This window comes from Diceros bicornis, chromosome 2 (genome assembly GCF_020826845.1).
Source record: "Diceros bicornis minor isolate mBicDic1 chromosome 2, mDicBic1.mat.cur, whole genome shotgun sequence".
Taxonomy (NCBI): Eukaryota; Metazoa; Chordata; class Mammalia; order Perissodactyla; family Rhinocerotidae; genus Diceros; species Diceros bicornis.
Window position 1 is genome coordinate 50,184,053 of NC_080741.1, and position 16,843 is coordinate 50,200,895.

At 44.5% G+C, this 16,843-nt stretch overlaps 2 protein-coding genes across 2 annotated transcripts in view; one reads left to right on the forward strand and one right to left on the reverse strand.

Annotated features, from left to right (window-relative positions):
* SLC25A20 (solute carrier family 25 member 20) overlaps positions 1–11,153 on the reverse strand; it is a 30,460-nt gene extending 19,307 nt beyond the window's left edge. Inside the window, exons 1-3 of the mRNA XM_058557861.1 lie at positions 10,972–11,153; positions 3,905–3,997; positions 126–253 (exon numbers count right to left, since the gene is read on the reverse strand). Of these exons, the coding sequence (XP_058413844.1) occupies positions 126–253; positions 3,905–3,997; positions 10,972–11,076 (326 nt within the window). The 5' untranslated portion in view covers positions 11,077–11,153. The remainder of the gene's footprint in view (positions 1–125; positions 254–3,904; positions 3,998–10,971) is intronic.
* Positions 11,154–11,799: 646 nt separating this feature from the next.
* ARIH2 (ariadne RBR E3 ubiquitin protein ligase 2) overlaps positions 11,800–16,843 on the forward strand; it is a 56,395-nt gene continuing 51,351 nt past the window's right edge. Inside the window, exon 1 of the mRNA XM_058557883.1 lies at positions 11,800–11,888. The gene's annotated coding sequence lies outside the window, so the exon portion shown is untranslated. The remainder of the gene's footprint in view (positions 11,889–16,843) is intronic.

Here is a 16,843-nt window from a genome sequence, read left to right on the forward strand (position 1 = left end):
CCAGAAGCCAGCCTCAGGAGACCCAGGAGGACAGCCATTGCCTGTCTGCCAAGGTTTTTTCCTTTAACTCATGTCACACCACCAGGCAGAACAGCATCAAGTGCTCCAGGCCTATAAGTACTCACCTGAGCACATCCTCTGGGCATTTCTGTTGCAGTTTCTTCCCCAAGCCAAACCCAAAGAAGCACACAGCAAACATGGGGGTGACCCCAATGATGGGGGCAGCCATGCCCCGATATAGCCCTGTGATGCCCTGCAAGGAATCACATAAGCAGAAGCTGTTTACAGACACTACCACCCTTTACACTGCTGAAACAGGGAAGCAGTGTATTCTCTAACCTGTGGCTTCCTTCCTTCACCCCTCCTCCAAGTGAGGAGAGCTTTTAAATAGAAGAAAACCCCCACATCTATCAGAAATAGTTGTCCTCTTATACACTGCCGAAAAAAATAGAAACAGCTTCCATTCTGGAAAGCAATCCAGCAATATGTAGCATACCTTTCCATCACAAAATTCTCTGACTAGAAATTTATTCTAAGGAAATACTCAGAGATGTAAAAAGAACAATGACATCAAGCATTTACAAGGTACCAAAATTTTTGAATGAACCTAAAGGTCCCAAATAGGATATTAATGAGACAGCTTATGGAAATTCCATAAATGGACTATCACACAGGCATAAAATCACATTGTAACATGAAAAGAGACTACTAAGTGAAAAAAAAGCAGACTACAAAACAGGATATACAATGTGATCTGACTTCCTTGGGGTGAGATTACAGGTAGTTAAAAAACTGTGTATTTTCCAAGTATTAAGACATGGAGTTTTTATTGTAAGAAATAATAGTAAGACTGCACATCAATTTTCACCAGTACAGTTTGATAACGAAAAAAACTACGTAGTAGCCAACAAATGGACAGTCAGATATCTCAACCAAACAAGGTTAGTAAACCAAGGAAGAGGAATATTCAGCCTAAAAGAGGTGAAGGGGATTTCCAGGGTGGTATTTGGTACAGCAGGCCTGGGAAGAAGCCAGTCCACATGGGACTACAAGGATGAAGGACTCCAGGAGGGATGTTTCCAAGAAAAACAAAGCAAAACAACACACATTGGAACAACAGATTATAACTATTTAGGCAGTGTGGAAAACCAAACAGAAAGGTATTCTACAGAGCATTTAGCGTACAGGATGACAGAGACAAAGATTCAAAGAAAAACAAGCAAAAGAAACTAATGCAATTATTAACCCAATCTCAAGAAAAACAAAAAGTTGCACAAGAAATGAAATGTAGTGCCAGCCTGGTGGCTTAGTGGTTAATTGCGCGTGCTCCGCTACTGGCCACCCGGGGTTCAGATCCCGGGCGCACACTGACGCACTGCTTCTCCAGCCATGCTGTATGTCCCACATACAGCAACTAGCAGGATGTGCAACTATGACATACAACTATCTACTGGGGCTTTGGGGAAAAAAAGGAGGAAGATTGGCAATAGATGTTAGCTCAGAGCCGGTCTTCCTCAGCAAAAAGAAGAGGATTAGCACGGATGTTAGCTCAGGGCTGATCTTCCTCACCAAAAAAAAAAAAAAAAAAAAAGAAAGAAATGAAATGTACATCATAGTACATTGTTTGGTTAACAGAAAAAACACACATAAAGTTGTAACCATGAAAACAGTGAATTGGATTAAACCACAAAGTGTGATAAAATCATATGGGCAAGGCAGAAAGGGAATAGGGAATGTAAGAGTTAAAATCGTCTACCACAAATAGGTAGCTAAAACACATCAACAATGTATAAAATACAGTAGAATATGTGTATTATGTAGTTATAGAAACAGCATAAACAACTGAAAGAGCTGAAAGTAGTTGCCTCTGGAGAATGGGGTGGAGTGGGAGTGTGAAGATCACTTTGTTACTTTGTTACAAGCCTTTCAGCAACAAACTAAGTGCTTGTATCACTTGACTACAAAATGGAATAATTTAAATAACAAATACAAAAAATGTTAAAGTTGCTCCTTACAGAGAGTGGCAGGAGAAACAGGGTGGGGCTGCACACTGGGAGGGTCCACAGACCCAGGCTGGAGAACCTGCCTCACTGCAGACCCTGGGCATTCACAATCAATCTTCTTTGCAGAACCAAAGGGGCAAACTGTACTGGTCAGCACTCCTCCTGGATCCTGCAAAGGTCTAACACTGCTACAGGCTGCAAGCAGACTCACTGAGGACAAAGTGCAGAGGCAGTAAACAGGAAAGGGTGAATGGGACAGAGAAATTTCTGAGGAGGATCTATGAAAGTGGCGTGTGATAAAGTCCTTCCAAAGCCCCTCCCACAGCTCCCCACCTGGGCTGAGAAGGATGCCCAGGTCCTGAGGGGCCAAGTTCAAGCTCTTGACAACTCCTCTAGCATTCCTCCCACCGTGCTGGCCTGCTTGCTTCCATGCAGCACAACTAAGATCTCCTCCTGGCAGCTCCAGAAAGCAGAGCGCTCAGTCTGGCACAGCAAAAACCACTGAGAGGCACACATATGGACTAAGGAAGCCTATTCAACTCTGTAGAGAGTTGGGTTTATACAAGCTATTCACCCCAGGCCCCCAGCACCTAGCACACTGCCCAGTCGCTGAACAGGTGCTCAATAACGTTTGCTGGCCAAGAGGCATGTAAACCTGCCTCTCTGCCTCTGTAAGAGCAGAGGACTCTGAGCAGCTCTGAAACCTAAAGCTGTCATCAGACACTGATCAGACTCCACCCTGGGCAGCACAGACAAAAGAAGGAGCACCTTACAAAAGAAAAGCCACCATCTCACGCATGGGTAGTTGGGTAGGCTCCACCTCAAAATCTTCCTCCCACACCTGGGTCCTGCAGGAACCCTGGGAAAAACTTATTCCCCAAGGCTGAGTCCATCACTTACCAGCATCCCCTCTTTATCTGGGTGACACCTGCTTCTCAGTTTCTGTATATTTAATAAAGACTATATATTTAATAGAGTACTTATTCATATGAGATTATATTTTAGGAAGCAAAGGAAAAGTTCTCAACAAGGTTTTTTACATATGTGCTAATGAACTGAGTAATAAATATCACTAGTAATTGAAAATTTTTGAAAATCCATGTTTTCACTCTAAGAAATATCTGAAAAATTATTATGTAATTCAATGATACCAAACCAATTTAGTGTCCTTGTTAGTGGTTTGAAGACTCCACTGTTCCTCAGACTGGCTGACTTTTCCTCCCGATTTTATGTGAATTTCTTTCTTTCTTTTTTTTTTTTGTGAGGAAGATCAGCCCTAAGCTAACATCCATGCTAATCCTCCTCTTTTTGCTGAGGAAGATCAGCTCTGAGCTAACATCTATGGCCAACCCTCCTCCTTTTTTTTTCCCCAAAGCCCCAGTAGATAGTTGTATGTCGTAGTTGCGCATCCTTCTACTTGCTGTATGTGGGACGCGGCCGTGGCATGGCTGGAGAAGCGGTGCGTCGGTGTGCGCCCGGGATCTGAACCTGGGCCGCCAGTAGCGGAGCGCGTGCACTTAACCGCTAAGCCACGGGGCCGGCCCTATGTGAACTTCTGACACTGATCCCTGTGGAACTGACCGATCCAGATATGCATTTTCTTCCATTTCATGTCTCCAATTATTCCTTAAATAATTCCCTGTGGTCTAAATTCTGCCTTCCAAAACAGAACCATTTTATTAGCTTCAGTCACCTGTATAAAACAGCAGCTGGAACTATCAAAGACTCCAGAGTGATGACAACAGGAGGGCATAGGATGGCACAGTGAGAGAGCTGCAGCTGTGGGCTGGACCTCCAGCAGAACTACACAAAGTCACCCTATCCCCCCGGAGGAGTAACAAACCAACCTTATGAATGTGTTCCTCTGAGTAAGAGGAATGCCCAGCACCGAGATACCATACCTCTCTAATAAGAGTCTTCCGGAAACAGTCAAAGGTCCCAGAATACATGGGCGGCTGTCCAGGCAAACTCGGGGGCTGTGTCTGCAGTCGGACCTGAAACCAGAAGTTAAAATACAGTCATCTCCCAGAATCAGAACTACCTGTCAGTAGCAATGGGCCAACTGTCTGCCAAACTCTGAAGAGAGAAAGCTGCACCCGTGTACATGTCTTCAGCATTCACTTACCCTGCTGGATTCAGACTTCTCTTCCTCTAATTTACTCAAACCCTGCACTCACAAGTCATTAGTAGCATGCTTTCAGAGAGAGGGACAGTTCCTCTGATTTCCTCATCCACTTACTTTCATCATTTATTTCTTATCTAATGGATCCCAGAATGACCCAACAGGATAGGTATTCCTAGTTTACAGATGAGGAGACTGAGTTTAGTGAGTTCAAGTGACGTGCCAGTAACTAGACCTGGCTGATGCAAAGGTCCAGCTCTAGCCACCACCCCACTCTCATTTGTAGTGGCATGTTGATGGTTACATAAGGTGCTCAACAAAGGCATTTTGGACTGAGGTGGATTTAAACCTACTTTTCTGGGTCCTCATCCTTCTCAATCTTTTGGTGTATCCAATGCTTTAAACTCTCTCTCTCTCTTTTTTTTTTTTTGCGGAGGAAGATTCACCCTCAGCTAACATCCAATGCCAATGTTCCTCTTTTTGTATGTGGGCCACCACCACAGCACAGCCACTGACAGATGTGCAGTTTAGGTCTGCACCTGGGAATCAAACCCGGGCCACCGAAGCAGAGCGTGCCAAACTTAACCACTAGGCCACTGGGGCTGGCCCTGTCTCTCTCTCTAAACCTCCCTTCTCAGTACTTCCTCCTTTGTTTCCTTTTCTACTCCAGTCATTCTCCAAGGCTTAGCACCCTACTCATGTGGTCCACTATCCCTTTCAGAAAACTCAAATTCCAAGGCTTCAGTTTCTGCTCAGTGATGACTATCACTCCGTCATCTCCAGACGTCTCTCTCCACCTTTAAGGCTACATTCCCAACTGCCTGGAGAAGTTCTCCCTACTCAAATCATCTCTGGAATCTCACCCTCCTGATGAATGTCCCATTTGTACCAGAGCCACCTAGCTGCCATCTTTCTCAGAATTTGAAACTCTAGTATTACCTCTAACTACTTCCTGTTGCTGTTCCTGCTCTTATCACATGAGTGCCAAGTCTGTTGGAGCAGTCTTTGAAGATGCTACCGGAATCCTAACTACTTCCTCTCTAGGTCTCCTCCTAGGCCAAGTCCCCATCCATCCTTACCCAGTGTGGTGGTTTTCAATTATGTCCACTAATTCTTTGACACTTTTCCCCTTCAACAGGTAAATCCTAATTCTACCCCCTTGAATGTGGGCCAGACTCAGTGATTCACTTCTATTGAATAGAATGCAGTGGTATTGATGCTATGTGACTTCCAAGGCCAGGGGATAAAAAGGTCAGCTTCTGCCTGTCTCCATCTCAGGTTATTTGCTTTGGGAGAAGTCAGCTACCGTGTCATGAGGACACTCAAGCAGCTTAGAGAGGCCACATGTGGAGGAAAGAAAGCCTCTTGACAACAGCCAGCACCAACTTGCCAGCATGGAATAAACCACATGGAATTATTCCTTCAGACGAGTGCAGTCCCAGCCAACATTTTTGGGGGGTGGGGGTGTCTTTGGTCCAGTATTTTTTTTAACGGCTTTGTTAAGGAATAATTCATGTACCATAAAATTCACCCACTTAAAGTATACAACTCAGGGGCCAGCCCAGTGGTGCAAGCAGTTAAGTGCGTGTGCTCCTCTGCGGTGGACCGGGGTTCAGAGGTTCGTATCCCAGGTGCACACCGAAGCATCGCTTGGCAAGCCATGCTGTGGCGGCGTCCCATATAAAGTGGAGGAAGATGGGCATGGATGTTAGCCCAGGGCCAGTCTTCCTCAGCAAAAAAAAAGAGGAGGATTGGCAGATGTTAGCTCAGGGCCAATCTTCCTCGTACAAAAAAAATAATAATGAAGTATACAACTCAACGATTTTTAGCATATTCACAGAGTTGTGCAATCTTCATAACAATCAATTTTAGAACATTTTCGTCACCCCAAAAAGAAACATCACACCCATTACTCTAGTCACTCCCCATTCTCCTCTCCTCTCAGCCCCTGGCAATCATTAATCCATTTTCTGTCTCTATGGATTTGCCTATTCTGTATATTTCATATAAATGAAATCATACAATATGATAACACCCAGCTTCTTTTACTTAGCATAATGTCAAAGTCCATCTATGTTGTAGAATGTATCAGTCCTTCATTCCTCTTTATTGGTGAATAATATTCTATCATATAAATATATCGTTATGTTTATCTGTTCATCAGATAATGGATATTTGCATTTTTTCCACTTTTTGATTATGAATAATGGTGCTATAAACATTTATATATAGGTTTCTATGTGGCTATATATTTTCAATTCTTTGGGATATTGCATTGGTCAGGATTCTCCAGGAGAACAGAAACAATAAGATATGGAATGAATATATATATATATATGCCAGCCCTGGTGGTCTAGTGGTTAAGATTCGGTGCTCTCATCGCTGTGGCCAGGGTTCATTTCCCCATCAGGGAATCACATCACCTGTCTGTTGGTTGTCATACTGTGGCAGCTGTGTGTTGCTGTGATGCTGAAAGCTATGCCACCAGTATTTCAAATATCAGCAGGGTCACTCACAGTGGACAGGTTTCAACGGAACTTCCAGACTAAGATAGACTAGGAAGAATGACCTGGCCACCCACTTCCAAAAATACTGGCCATGAAAACTCTACAAATAGCAGTGGAGTATTGTCTGATATAGCTCCGGAAGATGATAGGATGGTGCAAAAAGACTGGGCAGGGTTCTGCTCTGCAGTACACAAGGTCACTAGGAGTTGGAATCGACTCAATCTACTAATGTTTACACATATATATGTATATAAATGTTTACATATATATAGTATATAAAATAAGGAATTGGCTCACACAATTATGGAGGCAAGCAAACCCCAAGATCTGCAGTCAGCAAGCTGGAGACTCAGGAGAACCAATGGTAGAGTTCCAGTTCAAGTCTGAAGATCTGAGAACCAGCAGAGCTGATGGCGTAAGTTACAGTTCAAAAGTCGGCAGGCTAGAGACTCAACAAGAGCCAATGTTTCAGTTTGAGTCCAAAAGTCCCAGCTCAGTCAGTCAGACAAAAGGAGTTCTCCCTTACTCCCTTTTGTTCTATTCAGGCCTTCAACTGATTGGATGAGGGCCACCCACATTAGAGAGGGCAATCTACTTTACTTAGTCTACCAATTCAAATGCTAATCTCATCCAAAAACAGCCTCACAGATACATCCAGGATGTCTGATCAATATTTGGGCACCTCATGGCCAGGTCAAGTTGACACATAAAATTAACCAGCACAGGTATATACCTAGGAGAATTGCTGGGTCATGTGTTAAACTATGTTTAACCTTTTGAGGATCTGCCTGACTGTTTTCCAAAGAGGCTACACCATTTTACATTCCCACCAGCAGTGTATGAGGATTCTAATTTCTCCACATTCTTGCCAACATTTGTTATTATCTGTCTTTTTGATTGTAGCCATCATACTGGGTGTGAGGTGGTATCTCATTGTGATTTTGATTTGCATGTCCATGATGGATAATAATGTCAAACATTTTTCATGTGCTTATTGGCCATTTGCATATCATCTTTGGAGAAATGTCTATTCAGATCCTTTGCCTATTTTTTTCCTTCTCAATTTTTTTTATTGTGTTAAAATACACATAAAATTTACCATCTTAACCATTTTTAAGAGTACAGTGATATTAAATATATTCACATTGTTTTGCAACCATGACCATCAACCATCCTCATAATTCTTTTCATCTTGTAAATCTGAAACCGTATACCCATTAAACAATAACTCTCCATTCCCACCTACATCCAGCCTCTGGCAACCACCATTCTACTTATCGTCTCTACGATTTTGACTACTCTAAGTATCTCATATAAGTGGGATCATACAGTATTTGTCTTTTTGTGACTTATTTCACTTAGCATAATGTTTTCAAGATCCATACATGTTGTAGCAAGTGTCAAAATTTCCTTCTTTTTAAGGCTGAATAATATTCCATTGTATGTATATACCACATTTTGCTTATCCATTCATCCACTGGTGGACACTTGGGTTGCTTCCATATTTTTAGCTACTGCGAATAATGCTGCTATGAAGATGGGTGTATAAGCATCTCTTCGAGACCCTGCTTTCAATTCTTCTGGTCATTTACCCAGAAGTGGAACTGCTGGATCATATGGTGATTCTATTTTTAATTTTTTGAGAAACCACCATACTGTTTTCCACAGTGGCTGTACAATTTTACAGTCCCAACCACAGTGCACAAGGGTTCCAATGTCTCCACATCCTTGAGAACACTGGTTATTTTCTGTTTTATTGATAATAGCTATCCTAATGGGTATGAGGTGGTATCTCATTGTAGTTTTTATTTCCATTTGCCTAATGATTAGTGATGTTGAACATTTTTTCATGTGTTTATTGGCCATTTGTATATCTTCTTTGCAGAAATGTCTATTTAAGTCCTTTGCTCATTTCTTAATTGGATTATTGTCTTTATTATTGAGTTGTAAGAGTTCTTTACATATTCTGGATCCCAGCCAACATCTGCAACCTCACAAGAAACCCTGAGCCAGACTACCCACCTAAGCTGCTCCCAAAATTCTGCCTCACAAAGACTGGGAGAGTTAATGAATGTTGTTGTTTTAAGAACTAAGTTTTGGAGTAAGTTGTTACACTGCAATAGATAACTGATACACTCAGTTACTTTTGCAGTCTTTTTCCTGGCTGCTTTTCCTGCTCAGAGTTCGGCTTCCAAATCTTTCTCAGGTTGCTATCATACTAACCTCTCTAAAACACCATTTTCACCCTGCTGTTCCTTTACTTCTTTAGAATCTCTCATTCTTGTATTTGTTAGGGCCTTACATGCCACGCTAAGGAAATGAATCACTCTCTAGGCAATGGAGGTAACGTGCAAGTCTGAGGAGTTTATAGGACACAACAGTAGAAATGTCCAGAGCCTCCCACCGCTTTACATCCAAAATCCCTTATACTGGCCTTCAGATCCTCAATGGTCAGGTACAACCTCCCTCAGTTAGTAGGGAGAGAGAAATGGAGCAAAACTTCTGACTGATATCTTTTTTGTGATTTTGTATAAATCTCAAACTTGTCTCATCATCACATCAGCCATCCAGGCCAGCAAGAACATTAAAGTCCTCCATGGCTGGTCTTATCTTGTGTGGTCTCCCACCGAGACTCCCACTACCAAGCCTATATCTTCCTTCACTCCTGCCCTCTCCACTCCTGGTCTCCCTACTTCTCCAGTCAGAACTCAGCCAGCCCTTCGCCACCTGCCATAGAGCCTTTCCAGGCTCCCACTCAGAAGTGCCACAGCTCTTGCTTTCTCAGACCACAGCTAGTCACCTTGGATCTCCGAAAGCACCTCTAGTCCAGGCTTTGATTGGAGTCCATCTGGCTCTCTGAGGTCAAAAGGACAGCAGTCAGCAATTCGTGGTTTTGGTTTAAGCTAAAAAGAGGCTTTCTGGCTGTTGAAAATGCCAGTGAGCATTTCCAGTCATTTACACTTCAGTACAGAGGCCATTGGGCCTCCCTAGGAGTGACATCTCATAGGGAGGAAGGGCAAGAGGATACAGAGTTAGAAGCAACATTTGTATAAGGCAGCAAACAAGGGTTTAAAAGTTTTTTCTTTAGAGAGGCCTCAGATGCTTGGAACTAACAAGCTCTCTGCCTACATGGATCAAGAGCAAGAAGAGAGACAAGACAATTCTTCTCCCTTACTAGACAGTGCTGCTTAGAATGACCACTGTCTGAGAAGCACTAACACACACATTTACCATCAGCTGAATAAACATCTGATTTGTTTCACAGTGCCCCAACCAGTCCGGTTGCTTTAATCCTGGTCTTGGCATAGAATGACCCTGGCTCTTCTCCTAGGTTAAAGGTAGCAAAGAGCTTGCTGCCCAAACCTGTCAAGAGTAAGTGTCCCTAAAGCTATTTCCCTGTGGAGGAAACCCCATCTGACATTCTAATAAGCCCTCTACACAGGTTTCCCGCTCTATAAGACTCATGTCTATTCCCCACAGGCCCACCCTAGCCATGATCTGTCAATTTCCTCCAAGTGTGTGTCCAGAAATAAGGTTAGAAAACTTGGATGAAGGTTTGAATGCTAAGTCACAGGGCATGGACTTTGGTCTCCAACAAGACAGTGCTGAAAGTGTTGCAGTGGAAAGAGTCGAGGCCTGATGTGAGGAAGACCAGGGAACAAGCCCTAATGAGTTTCCTCCTTTCTAGAGCCTCAGTGTGACCATGGCTTCCTCACCTGGGAGTTGTGAGGATCAGCCTGGCCCTGGGCAAAGTTGGTCACTTGCTCTCCTTGGAAGGGGCTCAGTCTCTGAGGACATCATTGCTTCCCACAGGAGGCCACTCAGGGTAATGTGAGGTGACAGGCTAAAGATGGCCAAGCTCCCCTCTGGGGCGGGAAAGGAGCGAAGAGATGGTGACAAGGCACTCTGGCAACAGAGGAATGTGTCAAAAGACATCTCTAGAATAATCCAGCCTCTGTCTTGAGCTTTCTTCCTGAGGCGGGCTTTACAGGTGACCTGTTTCAATCTTGCTGATACTGTTAAGGTTTGCTGAAATCAGAGCTTTGGGGAGGCACTTTTTCTTTCCCACCCCCAAAGAAGTGGTGCAAGGCCAGGAGAGGCTGCCGGACAGAGAACTTTTGAGCGGTTAGAAGCCGCTCACTTTGCGCGGTCCGGCTCTTTGGGACGCGAGGAACAGCTTCCTCCGACCCCCGAAAGGGGCGAAAGGGAGATTCGCTAGATTTTTCTGGGAAGCTCCGACCGGCCCCCTTCTGTCCGAGCCCACGTCTCGACGCAGACCCTGCTTTCCGCGCCTCGCCCGGGCCTCCTCCCTCCAGCCCACGCCCCAGCCCCCTCGCACCTTGACTGTGTCCAGCGGGTGTCCTACGAACACCAGGCACATGCCGCCAAAGCCGCCGGCCAGTAGGTTCTTGAGCGGGCTGATGGGCTTCGCCGGGTCTACCATGGCTCGTCCGTCCGTCAACGTGCCTGTCGGTTCCCAGGCCGCCCCGCTCTACCGCCCCAGACGCAGCGCCGGCGCCGCCGACCTTTCACCCACTTTCATGTGGGCGGGACATGAGCCCAGGGCAGGTCGGGAGGAGGGCCTAGACTGCCTGGCCCGGCTTCCGCCATGGGCAGCTGCTTCCGGCGGAGGACCCGCCCTCATGGGCGTGGCTTGAGGGAGAGGGGCCGGCCGTGACACTGTCTGCGAGTTGTTTGGAAGGGCCGGCAGGTGGCCTCGCTCTTCCAGGAAGTCGTCCTGGATTTGAGTGTTTCCTCCTCTGGGCTCCCATTGCTCCACTCACTCCGCAGAAGTCGATTGCGCTCTGCTGTGTGCCAGGCGCCCTTCTAGAGCTAGTAGCACAGCACACGGGGCCTTGTCCTTGTGGAGCTTAACAATGACAAAGACCATAACAAAGATAAGTGAAAAATGTGTAGTGTATCAAGTGGTGATAACTGCTATGGAGAAAAATAAACCCGGAAATAGGGTTAGAGAGTATGAGGGGTCGAGTAATTTGCAATTTTAATTAGGTGAGTAAGGGATTCAAGACCTGAGACGGTGAGAGAGTTCTGTCTATAGACTGCCATAGAAGGTCCCTCACCCTCCACCCCATATCCTGTCCATATGGGGTGGAGGGTGAGGGACCTTCCAGGCAGAGGAAAAGAAAACGCAAAAGCCCGGAGATGTGCTGTGCCCTGCCTGTTTGAGGAACCACAGGGAGGCCTTTGTGAACAGAGTGAAGGAGAGGAGGAGGAGTAGCTGGTGAAGACATGGAGGTAATGGTGGCATATCAAACTGGGTTTTGTGTGCCATTGTGGGGACATCAGCTTCTCCTCTGAAGGAGACAGGAGCCATTTTGGGATTTAGAGCAGGGGAGTGACATAGTCTGACTTATGAATTGCCAAGATCCCTCTGACTGCTGGGTAGGAATAGACTGTAGGGAGCAAGGAAGAAGCAGGGAGCCTTGACAAGGCTAAAGGTCATGGTCAGAGATGCTGGCAGGAATCAGGGCATAGCAAAGGAGGTGGTGAGAAGTGTTCAGATTCTAGATATATTCTGAAGAAAGAATCTAAAGGAATTGTTAATGAATAGAATTTAAGGTATGTGAGAGAGGAGTTAAGGATGATGCTAATATTTTTACCTTATTGACTCTAGGTGGACAGTATCCAAGTATTCACTATATTATTCTTTCATCATTTCTGTATGTTTGAAATTTTTCAGGTTAAAAAGCTGTAGCAGGTACCTCACTGCCAAGCTGACCTGATAACAGTCTTTCTCTGTGGGCACTCCCAGGCTAGAGGGAAGCTAGGAAAGGGGAATATGGACCATGTGTGCTGGGGGTGGAAAGATGAGTAACAGGATCAGGACTGGGATCAGGAAGTGACTGGGTCTGGCTGGTCCAGAAAACCTGTAGGGGAGTGGAGGGCAAGGAGGCTGGGACAAGACCCAAAAGCCTATCTACTCTGTGCTATAGGCTTTTTCTAGGAGGTGATGGGGAACCATGGAAGAATTTTAAGCACAGTGGTGACATGATCAGATTTGTTTTAGGAAATCTATTTTGCATGAATGATTTTGTGTCGAGATAGACTGGAAGCAGGGAGACCAGTTAAGAGAGAATTACAGTGGTCCAGGCAAGAGGCGGTGAAGGCATGAACTGAAGCAGGGATCATAGAAGGATGGAAAAGGGGATAGAACCCAGAGGCATTACCAGAAAACCTGCAGCAGCTCTGGGTTTCAGACACACTGCAATTGCAGTGCCCATGGCACATCGGGGGACATACCTGGTCAGTGTCGGGTATACAACTTGGGAACCTGGAGAGAGGTGAAAGCCAGGGACAGAAGCCAGGAAGTTTTCAGCATAAAGATGTATATATGACCCCTGGAAGACTGTACTATGGGAAGAGGGGCTGGCATGGAAGGAAGAGCTCCCAAAGCAGAAGTTGCTGTTAGAGTTTTAGAAGAAAACAGAGAATAGTGCCTTTGAGTCCAAGGGATGAAACAGTCAAATGCTGGGTAAGCTAGGGAATTTTAAATGCTCCTTAGGTTTTTTTTGGTTGTTTTGTTTTGTTTTTGTACAAGGAAGATTCACCCTGAGCTAACATCTGTGCCAGTCTTCCTCTATTTTTTGTATGTGGGATGCTGCCACAGCATGGCTTAATGAGTGGTGTGTAGGTTCACGTCCAGGATCTGAACCAGCGAACCCCAAGCCGCCGAAGTGGAGCACACAAGCTTAACTATATGCCACCAGGCTGGCCCCCTCATTAGGTTTAACTATTAGTCATTGGTGACATTTAGAAGAAGTTTTCCCATAGTGTTGACAGTGGTGGATTGAATACTGAACAGGCAGCAAGAAGGCAGAGGCACTGAGAGTCAATTACTGGTTCAAGGAGCTTGGCAGGGAAAAGAAAGGAGCAATGGGTTAAAGGGTTTAGATTTCAGTGTTTAAGATGAGACTGAGGCTGAAAGAAATATCTAGAAAGGAGAAAGTGCAGCTGATAAGACAAGGTCCTTGAGGTGCTGGGAGTGGTATCTGGTGTGTGTGGCATCATCTGACAAGCTTCTTCTAAATGCCCTGAAATTTCCAGGGCTCTGATTCTGAATCTCTGAAATTGAGTTCTGGCACAAGAGTGTTTAAAGCTCTGTGGCTGAGTTTGAGAAGCATCCATTGTTAAGAACCTCCAAGATAGGGCCGGCCCCGTGGCTTAGCGGTTAAGTGCGCACGCTCCGCTGCTGGCGGCCCAGGTTCAGATCCCGGGCGTGCACCGACGCACCTCTCCAGCCATGCTGAGGCCGCATCCCACATACAGCAACTAGAAGGATGTGCAGCTATGACATACAACTATCTACTGGGGCTTTGGGGGGGGAAATAAATAAATAAATAAAATTATTAAAAAAAAAAAAAACCTCCAAGATAGAAGGAAGAGTGTTCAAGCTAGGTGAGGAGACAGCTCACAAAATGTAAAGTAAGGTTGCGTAACGCCTAACACACAGTAGGTGCTTAAAAAGATGATTGTTGAGTGAGTTAGAAAGTGGGTTCAAAGGGCTTTAGTACAGCTGAGGAGAAGAATCTCAGACATTGGAACAAGAAAGGGCTGTTAGGAGAGAGCTCAGGTACAAAGTGGGTTGTCAGCTCTCAAGGAGGCCTGAGGTGTCCTCCTGACTTCCTACATTATCATCTTTGTTTCCCACAGATTATGGGGAATTTCCACCATGAGAGGGCAAGACTGTGTTAGTATCCAGGCCACATGTTTACTGAGTACCTCCGATTTGCAGAACTCTGTATTCATTGCTGGATTGACCTTAGCAGTTTTATTGGACAGAAGGTCCAAGTTTCAGGGTTTGGTAATGGGACCTTGTTTCTCTCATTTATGGCTTATAATGCTCTGGCTGCAGAAGAGGAGCTAATTTAGAGTCAATCTGCACTCAGAACAGCTTCAGGAAGAGATGGTGTTTCAGGAAGATCTGGGCACCTCCATGACAGATGTCAATGTGGACTCTACTCAAGCCCACTAGGTTCTATTAAATAACCTCATAGGGTAACCAATAATCCACTAAACAAATGGTCTTCCTGCCTCCTCATTTTATCAGCCTTACACATAGCAAGAAAATTTACCTAAATTTTATCTGACTATGTCATTGCCTGGCCAAAAATCCTCCTCAGCTCCTCATTGCATCAGAATAAAATACAAGTGGTTCAGGGGCAGTCAAGGCTTTTCAAATCTCATGCTAACTTACTTCTTCAACCTTGTTTTTCCCTAGACTGTTTCTTCATCTCTGAGCAAACTGAGCTTCTCCTGGTTTACCACACAGACCTTTTATTTAACTGCTCCCTTCCTCACCCCAGGCCTTTACACATGCTCTCCTCTTGAGCACAGAGTGTCCTTCCTCTCCTCATTCCATAACATGTTGATGCAGGAGATGTATACTGAGTTAATTCCATATACTAGACATTGTCCAACCAGTGGTTCTTAGCCATTTTGGAGGTGGAGAATCCCTGGTCTCCTCTCCCCAGAAAAATGTACATAAGCATATGTACTTCCAGATTTGCTTTCAATTTCATGAGAACTTGAAGCCATCCTGGGACCTCAGATGAGCAGCCTTATTCCTAGACCTTGGGAATCAAACATGAATGAGAGGAACTAATCTTCCCAATGTCCCTTCTTTGGTCCTTTCTTCTTCTCTCTTTCTTCCTGGCCTCAAATTTCAAGTCTGCCCTGAAATCTCCCCAATTTCTGTACTTCTTATGGGCTCCAATCCTTCCTCTCTAACTGCCCACAGGAATCTTGAACTCAATACACCTGAAACTAAATGGCATCCAGGAAAAAGGAACCACAAGAAGTCTTGAATTCTAAAAATACTCCACTGGTAAGCTGAATTAAAGCATGGACACTCCTGGAAGGCAAATTATAAAGCTGACTGATCAACCTGATAAATTCTCTTAAAAAGGTAGTATAAAAAAAAAAGAAAATTAAACGAGAAAAATTGTGGCACAGAAGGCAGATTCAGAAGTTCCAACCCTTCTCTAATAAGAGTTCTAGTAGGAAAGGAGAGTAAGGAGAGAAGGATATAATCAAAGAAATAAAGAAGAAAATATCTCAGATAGGAAACTCAAATCTTTCAACTGAAAGGGCCAGTGAGTACTGAGCAGGATGAATAAAAAAGACATCTATATGCACTGTGGCAAAACAGATAAGAAGAGAAACTTAAAAGCCTTCAGAGCAGAAAAAATAGGCTATCAAGCAAGGAATAAGAATCAAAACATAGCAGATTTCCCATTCATTATGCTGACTGCAAGACAACAACAGAAAATAACTTCCAGCTTCTGAGGTAAAATAATTTTGAACCTAGAATCTTATACCCAGTCAAACTAGCATTCACGTGGCAGCAACAAGCACACTTTCAAGCAAGAAAAGAAAAACTTGGAAAGTTTTCTACCCACAGGCCTTCGCTGAAAGAATTATTCAAGGATATATTACAGCCAAACAAATAAATCCAGGGAAGAAAACATGGGGCCAGCCCGGTGGCGTAGTGGTTAAATTCATGCACTCCCACTTCGGCGGCCTGGGGTTTGCAGGTTTGGACCCTGGATGCAGACTTACGCACCGCTTATCTATCCATGCTGTGGCAGGCATCCCACATATAAAGTAGAGGAAGATGGGCACAGATGTTAGCCCAAGGCTAATCTTCCTCAGCAAAAAAAAAAAAAAAGAAAGAAAGAAAGAAAACATGGTAAGCAAAGAAACTTGTGAAACTTATAATTATCTTAATGATCACTGATGTTAAGGTAAAAATAAGAATCTGGTGCAAAAATTCCAGAAGATTTACATAAGAGGTACCTGGGCCATATCCAACAGGTTTCTGTATGTGGTTGCTCTCACTGTTACTCATTTCTACATTTTAAAGGTTAGCATAACTTGGATGCCAAAAATCAGACAAGGATAGTGTGTTCATATACAAAAAGGAAACCAGAGGCTACTATCACTCAATGCATGAATACAAAAATATTAAAAGTAAAACATTAGCAAGTCAATTCCAGCAAGTTTTAAATGGATAAGGTGTCGTGACCAAGCATGGTTTAAAATCAGCGAATCCTGGGGCCCCACGGCGTAGCGGTTAAGTGCATGCGCTCCGCTGCTGGTGGCCCAGGTTCGGATCCTGGGTGCTCACCGAGGCACCGCTTGTTAGGCTATGCTGTGGCAGCGTCCCACATAAAGTGGAGGAAGATCGGCAG